The sequence below is a fragment of the Monodon monoceros genome, unplaced genomic scaffold (genome assembly GCF_005190385.1).
Source record: "Monodon monoceros isolate NGI ecotype Baffin Bay Population unplaced genomic scaffold, NGI_Narwhal_1 Super_Scaffold_18, whole genome shotgun sequence".
NCBI lineage: Eukaryota > Metazoa > Chordata > Mammalia > Artiodactyla > Monodontidae > Monodon > Monodon monoceros.
The window spans coordinates 162931843-162945690 of record NW_021703774.1 but is presented as its reverse complement, the minus strand read 5'-3'; the positions used below and the strand labels follow the sequence as shown (position 1 = coordinate 162945690).

Sequence of the window (13848 nt, the reverse complement as noted above, 5' to 3'; positions counted from 1 at the left end):
GATGCCAATAACTCTATCATCCACCAGGCACCATGCTAGCTGCTCTCTCTATCTGCTCTCACAGAACCATCTATTCACTCATTCAATAAATATTAGGCACCTATTTTCCAGGTACTGTGCTAAGAACAAGGGATAAAGCAGACAAACCAGAAAAGTTCCCTCACTACAGTCCAGTGAATAATGCATTTGCCACCACTTAAGAGAATGGTCTTTAACCATGTGCCAGGAACTGTGCCAGGCACTTTAGGAGCATTTTCTAATTTGATCCTCACAGCAGTCCTTGGAAGTAGATACTGTAAATCATCCCCATTTGCCGATGAGGAAACAGAGTTACACTACTGAGATGTGCCTAAAGTTACAACGCTAACATTTGAACCTAGATCTACCTGATTCCAATGTCTATGCTCTTGACTCCTATGATACACTGCCTAAGAATGATCCCATTTTGGTTTTGGCTTAAAAGACCACAAATATATATGAACTGGAAGGATAACCATGTGTCTTAGCTCGGGCTGCCATAACAAAATACTATAGACTGCATGACCTAACAGAAATTCATTTCTCACAATTCTGGAGACCGGGAAGTCCAAGATCAAGGTGTTGGTTTATTTGGTTTCTGGTGAGAGCTCTCTTCCTGGCTTGTAGACAGCCTCTTTCTTGCTAAGCCCTCACGTGGTGGAGAGAGAGCAAGTGAGCTCTCAAGGTGTCTCTTATAAAGATGCTAATCCTATTGGATCAGGGTTCCACCCTCATGACCTCATTTAACCTTAATTACCTCCATAAAGGCCCTATCTCCAAATACAGTCAGATTGGGGGTTGGGGCTTTAACATATGAATTTTGAGGGATCACACATATTCAGACCATAACACCATGTTAATAGCAATTATCTCTCTGAGATGGGATTATAGGAGATTTTCATTTTCTTCTTTCACTTATACATATTTTCTAAGTCTTCTATAAAGAATATATCTATTGATACTTTTGTCATGAGAAACACTTTTTTTGTTTGTTAACATTTGACAATCGTGAATGGTCCCTCTGTGCTGATGGCTCAGACCAGAAGCTTCCTGTCTTCCTGTTCTCAAGAAGCCACCAGCAAAAGGTGGAAGCAACCCAAGTGTCCATCAGTAGATGAATGTACGAATAAAATGTGGTATATAACACAATGGAATATTATTCAGCTATAAAAGGAATGGATTTCTGAAACATGCTACAACTTTGAAGACATTACGATAAGTGAAGTAAGCCAGATACAAAAGGACAAATATTGTAAGCGGCCACTAATATGAAGTACCTAGAGTAGTCAGATTCATAGAGTAGAATGGGGCTGGGGGAGGGGAGAATGGGGAGTTATTATTTAAAGAGTATAGAGTTTCAGTTTCAGATGATGAAGAAGTTCTGGAGATGGATGGTGGTGATGGTTGTACAGCAATATGAGCGTACTTAATACTAGTGAAGATGATGCTGGGCTTCTGAAAAGTCAAGCCCAAGAAATTGTGTCTGGGAGTGAGGCTGGCTGAGTAGCTCAAGCTTCCATGTGTTAAACACCTGGGGTTACAAGAGAATCCCATCTGACAACTTGCTGAACACTGATCAGTGTGAATTCTGCCGTCTGCCTCCTCGTCCCCCAACTTGTGCTATTTGTCCTAACCTTGGATCCCCTCTGTCACCATAGATACCCTTGGACCACTGAGAGTTCTGTGTTCTCTGGAGCCTTGAGGTTCCTCAAAGGTGTCTCAATGCTGCCACAGAAGTGGGGTGGTCTGAGGAGGGAAGGCTCTCCCCTTTTAAGGTTTATGGGTTTTTTTTTCATAGTTCCCCAACCTGAGATTGAACCCAGACCCAGGGCAGTGAAAGCACCAAGTCCTAACCACTGGACCACCAGGGAACTCCCAAGGTTTACATTTTGAATTCCCAAAAATTTTGTCCAAAGGGATTCCCTAGCTTTTATTTTTTTTTATGCAGTTTGAACTTTACTCTTCTAGATTAATTTACCCTGGATTCTACCCAGCTCTGTCTGACAAGTGGGTTGCCTGGCAGCAGAGCACAGGGAGGGACAGGGAAGCTGAGATCCAACCAGCTCTCTCCTGTAGTCAGATTTCAGCGGGAGTAAAGGTGTGGGTGCGGGAAGGCTGGGAAGGGTATAAACTCTAAAGTCTAAGGGCTGCCTGCGACCAAAATGAATCCCCCTGCACCCAGCCCTGGTCTCAGTCCCTGGGCTCTCACCTGCACAGCCACAATAGCCCCAAAGCTGGTCTCCTCTTGCCCTCCTTACAATCTATTTGCCACACAGCAGCCTGGAGGGTTGCTGATCCCATCGCTCCCCTGCTTCTGACCCTCTAACAGCTTCCAGTCATTTTCAGCATAAAGTCAAACTCCTCACCATGGCCTCCTACCCTCCCCTCTACATCTGGCCCCTGTCTCCCCTTCTGACCTAATCTCATGCCCTACTCCCCTCACAGTTCACTGAAGTCCCCCACTGCACTGCTGCTTTCTGTTTCTTAAATACACCTATCACTCCCACCACAGTGCCTTTGCGCTGGCTGGTCCCTCCTCCTGGAAGTCTCTTCCTCCTCCAGCTTTTCCTACAACTGATGACTGGTGCTTTCCCACCAGGCAGGTCTCAGCTCAAATGTCACATCCTCAGGGAGGCCTTCCCTGACCACCTCAGCCAAGCCGACTGTCCTGCCCTGTAACTCTCTAGCACATGACCTGATTTCTTTCATTCACAGCACTTATCCAAGTCTAAAATTAACTTGTTTATGTGTTTATAAACACTGTCTGCCTCCATCTCCAGATTACAGGTCCCAGAGTATGAGGACCCCATCAGCTGGTTCGCCACTGTCTTCCAGCACCTGTGACAAGGCTCTAGGTAGACACGTGATAAATCTCTGTCAAATGAATGAATAGATGAGGAATTGAGGGAGTTGGCCACAAAGAGATGAAAGGCACATCCAGGGCTCTAGACAGAGCTGAAATGGGCAGGGGCAGGTCCTGTTTGGAAAACCAGCTGCCCCACTTCTCTAGGCTTAAGAGAGGGATCTCCCTCTGAGCCACCATCTGTCAACTCCCACAGCCTGGGCCAACCCATCTCCTACAGCTGGGATGGAGCCCCAGATTCTTCCTGGTGCTGCCCTTCACTGACCTGTGTGCCCATCACCACATCCTCAATGTCTAGCACTCACCAACGGGGAGCCACCAGGAGTCAGTAGCACACTGTTTGGAAGGAGGCATAATAGTAAGAAACATTAACAGCAGTTGTCATTTTGGGGACAGCCACACTGGGATGGTATATTTATTAAGAACCCAGGCCCCAGAGTCAAACTCCCAGGTTCAGTGTCCGACAGCACCACCTAGTAGCTATTTGACCTTGGGTCAGTTCCTTAACCTCTAGGTGCCTCAGTCTTCTCACATGTAAATGGAGAAAACAATAGTACCCACATTACAGAGTTGCTTAGAAGAATAAAGCACCTAAGGGAGTTCCAGACACGGACTGCTTACAGAGATTGCCACATTAAGTGTGAGTATTATTACGAAGCATTATGCATCTATTGAGCACTCGTTTGGGTTAGGGATGGTGCTAAGCATTTCGTTATCTCATTTGATCCTCACAGTGACCTTGAGAGGTGGGGTCATAGTTATCCCCATCTTACAGTTCAATAGACTGAGGCTCAGAGAGTTGAACTGACTCTCTCAAGGTTATCCAACTTGCAAATGGCAGAGTCAGACCACACATCTAGCTCTGTCTTCCAAATTCTTTTCAACACATCTCACTGTGTCTCTAAAAAGCGCAGTTTTCCAGAGTCCCCTTACCTGGACTAGGCTGGGCTGCCTGCTGTATTCCCCCCCCTCCCCCGCACCTTCCTGTCAAGGCACTCCCAGCCTTAGTCCCTCCTCTTGGCTAGGAGCTGGCTGGCTGGCTGGGATTCGTGTCTGGACGGCATATCAGGCAGCCACGCTCACTTTGCTTTCAATGCACATGATTGGGAACTGCGCCAAGTTGCAGAGAGGGCATCATCGGCGGGGGCGGGAGTGGGGGTGCTGGATTTGTCAGCAGCTTCCTTCTGCTCCCCGGATGTGGCAGTGCCAGCACCAGCCTGCGGTCTGACATCACCGATTCCTTAAAAAATCCTCCTGCCCCAGGACAGAGCAGAGGCCCCTGGAGGCCCGTCTTGCTGCTCCTATGCGCCACCTCGAGGGCATTTTGGTTACTGCACCACCACCTTGCCGAAACTGCTCGGTGGGGGGAAAACGAAAGTCAACCGATTAAGACAAATGGTCCCAAGGGCAGCTGGCAAAGCGCAACCTTATTCTCTGTCACAGTGGTGGCCTTTGTGGTCTGTCCCCTGGTACTCCAGCTACAGTTCCCCGAGCACCATGCTCACTCATACTGCCACACCTCTGCATGTGCCATTCCCTCTGCCTGGGATGCCCTCAGTTGGCTTGTCTACCAGGCAATTCATCTTTCACTTCTCAGCACAAATACTCTCTCTTCCCTGAAGTCTCCTTTGACTTCTCCAGTCATGTTGAGATACTGTGTTCCCAGTGTGCGTTATATCTTCGAAAAACAAGCATTTTGGTGTCTGCCTCCACACTAGTGATTAGCTGTGTGAAGGCAGAGATCATGAGTTTATATCTTTGCCTGGCTTTAGAGGCCAGAAACTGGTGGGCTACAGATGTGTTTTGTTTGCCCTACTGTGTCTTAGAAAAATCTGAATATGTTGCCAATATATAAAATTGGGTGTTTCTTGTGAAAATCGAATTGGCCAGCTGTCCTTAAAAAATTGGAAGGCATGGCACTCTGGGCCTGCATTTCCATAAAAGCATCAACCAGCTGGGGTTGGGTAGTGGGTATCCCCTTCAGACGGGCAGATACTCTCCACTAGTCACCCAGTGTGTAAACATGCCCTTGACCCCTGCAGGATGTTGAGTTTGCAAGAAGGTGCTCAACAAATATGCTTTTGCTGAATGAATGAATGAATGAGAAAGATAAAGTAGAGAGGTAGAGAGTGCAGGAAACAGTCTGGGGAGTGGATAAAGTGAATTCACAAGGCTTGCTTCTCTTCCTTTGGGTTGCCCACCCCCAATACCGAAACAGCAAGAAATGGCACAACTACTGGAAGGCCAAACATACTCTGCTTGACTGACCTTCAGAGAAAGAATGCATTATGGGAAGGGTGCCAAGAGACTTCCAGGCCACAAGGCAAAGTAAGGAGAGGAGCCTGAAGGTATAAATCCTTACACAAATGCCAAATGTATTTATTATAACATCGAACCCAGAAATGGGTTAGTGCTCAGTGCTTCATTTTCGGATAGGACAGTCCTTCTTTATGCAGGGCTGTCCTTCACATCCGGGACATTTAGCATCTCTGGCCCCTGCCTACTCAATTCCAGTAGTGCTCTTCTCCTCCCTCCCATTATTACATTATATTATAGACCAGATGTTTGTGTCTCCCTCAAATTCATATGTTGAAGCCCTAACTGCCAGAGTGATAGTATAAGGAGGCGGGGCCTCTGAGAGATAATTAGGTTTAGATGAGGTCACGAGGGTGGGGCCCCATGATGGGATTAATGCCCTTATAAGAAGAAGAGAGGGCTTCCCTGGTGGCGCAGTGGTTGAGAGTCCGTCTGCCGATGCAGGGGACACGGGTTCGTGCCCCGGTCTGGGAGGATCCCACATGCCGCGGAGCGGCTGGGCCCATGAGCCACGGCCGCTAAGCCTGCGCGTCCGGAGCCTGTGCTCCGCAACGGGAAAGGCCACAACAGTGAGAGGCCCGCGTACCGCAAAAAAAAAAAAAAAAAAAAAAAAAGAAGAAGAGAGAACACAGACTGAAAGCTCCCTCTCTCCGTCATGTGCAGTCACAGCGAGAAGGTGGCTGTCTGCAAGCCAGGAAGAGGCTGCTTTAGAACCAGGATGATGCTGGAGCCTCAATTCCTAGGCCTCACCCATGGCAGACGTTGCTAACTGGCTACAAAACTCCTTTCTTCTGACGTAGGATGCAGCCTCAGATTCGCTCTCCAAGCACTCCAGAGAGCCTCCACTCAATGGCTGGAGCTGGCACTCGGCTGCCAGGGTGGGGTGATGCAACACAGCAGCCCCATCAACATCCCGGACCTGTTTTATCTTCATGAAACCTTAAACGACCTAATATTTGCGCCTCTTCTTTTCTTTCCAATGTCAGTCTTACTGGTGCGTTAGGCCTAACATACCTGGGCAGCTCCCACGCATGCTCCACTGGAAGCCAACACCCTTACCACTCCCTCTGGTCATCCCAGCATCCAGTACGGCCCCTGGACCTTAATCATTTGCCTTGATAGACCTCTAAGCCACTTCCTGGCCTGCCTTGCTCTCCCCTCGCCCTGCTTCTCCTGCTCTGACCTCTGACCTCCCTCCTGGACGACAGTTCATACTCCTCTCTCCATCCACAATCTCTCCTTGGTGATCTCATCCAGGTTTGTGGCTTCAAATGCTATCTACACATTAATGACTGAAATTTATATCTCCAGCCCAGGATTTCTTCCTGAATTCCAGCCTCGTTTAAGCTATTGCCTATTCAACTTCTTCACCTGAATGATTTATACACCCCTAAATCCAACATATCCAAACCTGAACCCTTGATCTCCCACCTCAAGCCTGATGTACACACAGTCCTCCCCATACCAATCCATGGCGACGCCATCCTTGCAGACGCTCAAGTGAAAAGTCCTGGAGTCATCCTGACACGTATTCTTCTCTCGTACCCCACATCCAGTCCGTCAGAAAATCCTGACCGCTCTCCCTTCAGAATATACCCAGGGTCCCCCACTTCTCCCCACATCCACTGCTGCCACTCTGATCCAAGCCACCATCATATCTTGCCTGAATTATGGAAACAGTCTCCTGGCTGGTCTGTCTGCTTCTGCCCCTGGCCCTAACAATCTAGCACAGCAGCTAGAGGGATCCAGATAAATTCGGTCATAGAATTTCCACGCTCAGCAGCCTCCAGTGGCTCCTGTTTCAGTCCATCTTCCAACTCCCCCCCTCGCTTATTCACTGCGGACCCACTGGCCACCTCACTGCTCCCTGACCCTGCCAGGCACACTCCCACTTCCGAGCACTTGGTTTGCAATGACCCCGATGTCTGCCAGGCTAATTCCTTTAATTTCTTTCACCTCCTCAACGAGGGCTCTCCTGACCACTGCAGTGACCATCCTTCCCCAATCCCCCTCACTCTGCCCTATTGTTTTCCATAGCATTTATCACCTTTTGAACCATCGTGTGATTTACTTATCATATGTATTACCTGTCTCCCCCATGAGAAAAATAGGCCTCATGCCTGTGGGGATTTTTGTTTCTTTTGTTCACTGCTATATCCTTGGCACCTAGAACAGTTCTTGGCACATAGTGGGCCCTCAATAAATATTTGATGAATGAGTGACTTGATGATTTAGGGTAGACACCCTAACCAGTTCTGCCCAAGCCCAGAGATCCCAGTCCAGGTACAGTCTCTCAAGACCCGTTCTCATTGGGTTCGACTTGACCTTGAGAATGTTCCCCAAATAGTGATGGGGCAATAGTGATTGGTCAGCCACCCCAGTGAAGGAGCCACACCTCTGATTCAGAGGCCCACCGAGTCTTACTGTGTGGTCTTAGAAATCAGAGGCAACATAAGATATGACGTTTCCTCCTCTCCCCTGCCTCGGGCTTCCTCCAGTAAAAGAGAGAGAGACAAACATGCTGAACAGGACTGCTGGGGTGGAGAAGTCCATGGTTGCCTTTACCTTTCCATCGATGGTCTTTTTGGAGAGGAGGTGGCCGAAGACTTGGAGTCCACAGAGTCTCTCCTGAAAGAAAAGAAACTGGAGATGAGATACTCTCGTAGGCTAGCATGAGTACTGGTCTAGAGAGCTCAGAGGCTGGAGAGAAGGCATCCTGGAGCCAGGCCTGCTGCGCAGAGGATGACGAAGCCCACCTGGGCCACAGCTGCCCGGGAGTGAGAGCTCCAGGAGGTGCTGGCTGGTGACCCTCCCCTCCCCTCCATCAAATGAAGTAATACGAGGGAAGGAAACCAAGATCTGCCAAGCACCTAATACGTGTCAGATATGTTACATGTGTTACGTCATATGTTACTAATTATTAATAACTAATTCTCAGCAGGCCCTTCCTCCTTGCTGACAGGCAGGCCTTGGCTAGCTGGAATCGATGGATTGGAATTCCTGGGATTGTCAATTCTCATGAGGAGCTGGAGAAGATCAGCTTCAGACTCTCCTGTGGGCACCTTAAGAGGAGGAGAGAAGCACGTGGGCCTTGGAGCTAGAAGAGCTGGGTTTAAAACGGCAAGTGAAAAAGCAGGAAACAGGACTTTGCTGGTGGTCTAGTGGTTAAGACTCTGTGCTTCCGAGGCAGCGGGGCACGGGTTTGATCCCAGGTTGGGGAAGTTTCGCATGCCACACCAGTGCGGCCAAAAAGAAAAAGAAAAAAGCAGGGCACACATTTAGATGCATACTGTGTCTTAAGTCAGGCAAGAAAAGTAATGCTTAGGAGGGGAAAAGATGAAAAGAAAATACATCCAAATGCTAACCATGGTTATATCAGGGTGATGGGATTAGAAGGGAAAAGTTTCCCCCCATTTTCCAAAATACAGGTAGCCAGTCTTTATACGGTAGAATGCATTTTCCCCTTTTTTTGGTTTTATCATTTTAATCTGCTTGTAAATTGTAACTCCCCATGTCACTTACCCAGCTCTCCTTTTTATTTATTTTTAAATATTTATTTATTTATTGATGGCTGCATTGGGTCTTTGTTGCTGCACGTGGGCTTTCTCCAGTTGCAGTGAGCAGGGGCTACACTTCATTAGAGTGTGCAGGCTTCTCATTGCGGTGGCTTCTCTTGTTGCGGAGCACGGGCTCTAGGCACGTGAGCATCTGTAGCTGCGGCACGCAGGGCTTAGTAGTTGTGGCTCGCAGGCTCCAGAGTGCAGGCTCAGCAGTTGTGGCACATGGGCTCAGCTGCTCCACGGCATGTGGGATCTTCCCAGACCAGGGCTCGAACCCGTGTCCCCTGCATTGGCAGGCAGATTCCCAACCACTGCGCCACCAGGGAAGTCCCCCAGCTCTCCTTTTAATTCCAGCACAAGTATCACCTTCTAACAGACTATTTGTTTACTTATTTTATGCATTGTCCGAGCACCTCTCATGTAAATTTCGAAAGAGCAGAATTTGGTGGGTTTTGTTCACTGTGGTGAACGCTGTCTCTGCTAAGCCCACATCATTCCTTGGGCACTCCTTCTCCCAAGTCCACTGGGGCCCAAGGGCTTCCTCCTGCAAAATCCCCTGGGCCTCTGCCCCAGGGAGTTCTCCATGCCAGCCAGCGCCAGCAGACCGGTAGGCAGGAAGTGCTGGGGAGTTAGCCCCAGGAGCAGCCCTCAACCAGACACGTGGAAATAGGTGGGCAAATACCCCAGCTTCCTCGGCCCTCCAGAGGGTGAGTTGAGGTGTGTTCTCCACTGCTCTCCAGCGGGATGTAAGCCCTGATGACCCAGGGCAGTTACCTGCCCACGAACGCACCCTGTGCCAGTTCCCTTCCCTTCCCTGTCTCACTTCCTCACTCCTCTGTCTGCATTTCCTGAAATCACTTCCCAAATAAGCCTCTTGCACTTGAATCCGTGTCTCAGGGTCTGCTTCTGGGAGGCCCAATCTAATATATTCAACTGACTTCTCCCGAGTGAATAGAACAGTGCCTGGCACACAGTAGGTGCTCTATAAATGTTTGTTGCTGAATGCTATGAAGTCGAACAGTAAAGAAATATTTAAAAAAGTGGAAAAAGAAACCTGCCCAGAGGTAACAACTGTTAGGTTTAATGTCCTTCCTTCCAAATCTTTTTCTACACACATACAAACATATATGACATTTATCATTCTAAAAAGGGAGGCAACGACGACTTGACTTGTAATCCCAGTCCTGCCCCTGGGCAGGTCATGTTCTCTGAGCATCGGTTCCCTCATCTGTCAAATGGAGAGTAAAGGACCTATGTTTGGGGGCTAGCTGGGAAGAAGAATTTAGATCATTAACATCCCTACAGCAATTCCCACCACAAAGCTGTCCTCCATACTCCATAATCCTAGGTATCTGATTTCTGGTCTTCCAGATTATGCAAGGTTCCTGCATGGATTTCCAGCTCCCATCTCATCCTCCAGGTGGTCCGGGACACAGTGGGTGAGGAAGGTTCAGGGGCCAGCTCTAATTATCCTGTGGACCAGACTCATCCAGCTCTGGACCTTTGCCCCAGCTTAAACACAGGGAGACAGCAGAAAGGGAGAGGGGCAGAGACCCTCCTTCACATGCCCCTCCAGTCCCGCACGGGGCCCTGGGAGTTCCTCTGCAGGGCTCCTCCCCGAGTGCCCCATGGGGATGGACAGGTGCAGGCAGAGCCGGAAGCTGAAATTCTTGCAGCGGGAGAAAGGAGGGAAGATGTGAGCCTCTCCCCACAACTCCCGAGACTCCCCATTTTCTGGCCCTTCCTCATTGCTTTTCCTTTCAGAACAAACCAGAAATATTCCGCAGTTTTTGCAAATGATTATGAAAACTATTCGGGAACATGAGAAAATGCCTAGAATACACTAGGAAGATAACTGAACAGGGATGTAATAGTTTGTAGACTCTGTCTACAGGAATTGGGAAATTATGTATGTAAGTAGATCAGGACAGGGAGGGAAGAGAAGAAAATGAAAGCTGTTTCATTTGTCAGAAGTGGCAAACTGTGAAGAAATATTTTAAGTTCTTACTTTACATTTTACTAATGTGGTTATACTGTTTATATAATAAATAATGATAATGAATTGTCATTAAGAAAACTAAAAAGAAAGGAAGTTCATCAACTGAGCTGAAATAGGACCCCTGCCCACTAGATTCTCCCAGCAAGGTGGGGGGACCACTGTCTGCTCAGCCATGGCGACAGCTTCATCTCATAGCTCCAGCTGTGAAAAGTGAGCTGGCATTAACAATTCAATGCCCCAGGATGTTGTTATCTGTAAAATGCTGGTTACAACACAGTACATACAGTGAGGTCCCAATTTTATTAAGAAAATACAACTCTCTCTATGTTCTTAAAAAAGATGAGAAAGATATACATCAAAATGTTAACAGTGTTATTTCTGTTATTTTCTTCTTGTGTTTGACATTCTAAACTTTTTATAAAAATGTGACTCACCGTTGAAATAAATATATTATGTGAAAATGCTACAAAATAGAACGTAGAGTTTAATTCCATTTTATGAATACAATAAGTATTTCATGGGTAAATGCATAGGAAAAATTCTAGAAGGATATATATATGTGTATGTATACACACACACACACGCACATACATTTTATATATAGTGAGATAATGACGCTTAGGCCATAATACTGAGTCTCAGAGTCTAAGGGTGTGTGTAAGTGATTAAGTTCAGCCCAGAATTTGGCTTTCTGCTTTCCAACCGTCTCCTTGCCATTACCTATTGTCCTTGTAGGCCTTTAAAAGAAATCCCTTTGCTGATCATTCAGTGGGATTTGGGGACAGAGTAAAAGGAAACACCTGTGTTCAGGCTGCCATCTGTTCCCAGACGTCTGTACTCGCTATTCCACAGATTAGTCCCGTAGCCCATTTGGTCTCTTCAGCCTCTGTCTTTCAACTACATCTCACAAGATCCTGAGGCTTCATTTGCTAAGGTGTTCAGAACCAAACAGTGGCTCCAGACATGGCCAGACCAGCCAGAGCATGAATTTTCCACAGGGGACTGCAATGGTACAGCCGGGCCTAGCAGTATTCAATAAATGCTCACTCCATGCTGGGCACGGTGGCTCACAGGATCCCTGGCAGCCAACCTTCTAACCCGTTTGGGAAAACCAAACACACCATGTGAAAAGTTAAATGCCAATCAGGATTTCTCCAAGTGGGATATAATTGCAAAATTAGCAAAATGAAAGGAATAGAACATACAAAAGATTACACAATCATTTGACAAGTACTGCATTTTAAAAAGCAGACTATAAAATTGATGATGACTATAGAAAACAAAGAGAAAATAGAAAGAAAAAACATATACCAAAATATTAATAGTGATTGTTTTGGGGTGGTGGGGATGTGAGTGATTTTTTTTCCTACTTTTTATTATTTATTTATTAAAATTTATTTATTTTTGGCTGCATTGGGTCTTCACTGCTGCATGTGGGCTTTCTCTAGTTGCTGCGAGCAGGGGTTATTCTTTGTTGTGGTGCGTGGGCTTCTCATTGCGGTGGCTTCTCTTGTTGCAGAGCATGGGGTCTAGGCACAGGGGCTTCAGTAGTTGTGGTGTACGGGCTCAGTAGTTGTGGCTCGCAGGCTCTAGAGCGCAGGCTCAGTAGTTGTGGTGCACGGGCTTAGTTGCTCCGCAGCATGTGGGATCTTCCCGGACCAGGGCTCAAACCTGTGTCCCCTGCATTGGCAGGTGGATTCTTAACCACTGCGCCACCAGGAAGGCCCTAAAAGTACTGTTGTTCTGATTTCAAAAGCAATACAGAATCATTGTGAAAAAAACAATACAGATGAAAAAATTTTATTGTAAAAACAGATGAAAAAATTTTATTGTAAAACATAGAATATGAAGCTCTTCTTAATTACAATCACACAGATACAATTTTGTTTTTTTAAAGATGGTTTCATTATTTTTTCTCATTTCAAATTGGTACATATTTATTGGGAAAACATTAGGAATACAGAAATTTGCAAAAAGAAGAAGAGGGACTTCCCTGGTGGTCCAGTGGTAAAGAATCTGCCTTACAATGCAGGGGGCACGGGTTCAATCCCTGGTCAGGGAACTAAGATCCCACATGCCGCGGGGCAACTATGCCCGCGTGCCACAACTACTGAGCTCGCGCACCTCAACTAGAGCCCGCGTGCCGCAAACTACAGAGCCCACACACCCTGGAGCCTGAGCGCCACAACTAGAGAGAGAAAACCCGCACGTCATAACTAGAGAGAAGCCCGCGCACCGCAACGAAAGATCGTGCATGCCTCAACGAAGATCCCGCATACAGCAGCTAAGACCCGATGCAGCCAAAAATAAATAATAAATAAATCTTTAAAAAATTACATCTTAAAAAAAAAAAAAGAAGATGAAGAAAAAAACCTCTCAATCTTACCACCCAGAAATAATCACTATTACCATCCTGGTGTATATCCTTCATGTCTTTTTTCCTATGCATGTACATAAAATTCACTTAATTAATTTTTATAAAAATGGAATCAAACTATATAGTACACTATATAGTACACAACTTCACTTAATACTTAGTGAATATTTTTCCACGTCATTAAATATTCTTCCATTCTCTCCATGGGGGCCCTATTGGCATTTTGAACATAATAAATGGTTCTTTGGTGTGTAGGACTATTCTGTGCATTGTGGGAAGAGTAGCACGGAGCATTTCCTCTGCCCCACAGTTATTTTTACAACTAAAAATAGGAGTAGTGTGGTGGAGGTATATCTTCCTCCTGGTCAAAAACACTCCTCTTATAGCATCATTTCCTAAAAACACTTATTTCATAGAATTATAATAAACATTCATTTAAAAAGCATTCAGAGGAAAAAATGTTTCAGAAATGTCACCTGAAAAATGTTACACACAGAACATAACATCTGTATGTTTAATCTGATTAATTCCTTAAAATGAATACCTTGTAGTGGATATACTTGGCAAAAAATGTATGTACATTAAAAATGTTGGTATATCACGATACTATCTGTATTATCTAGTACCATCAGGTACCATTCAGTGTTATCTAGTCTCACCCCCTTATCTATTAGATGACCCCCTCCCTAAGGAATTAAGTGATCTTTCTAGTCAC

At 46.4% G+C, this 13848-nt stretch overlaps 1 protein-coding gene across 2 annotated transcripts in view; it reads right to left on the bottom strand.

Moving 5' to 3' along the window:
* TCEA3 (transcription elongation factor A3) overlaps window positions 1–13848 on the bottom strand; it is a 36862-nt gene that overhangs the window by 15145 nt on the left and 7869 nt on the right. For both annotated transcript variants that reach the window (XM_029227119.1, XM_029227120.1), the window contains exon 5: window positions 7763–7825. In XM_029227119.1, the coding sequence (XP_029082952.1) occupies window positions 7763–7825 (63 nt within the window). The remainder of the gene's footprint in view (window positions 1–7762; window positions 7826–13848) is intronic.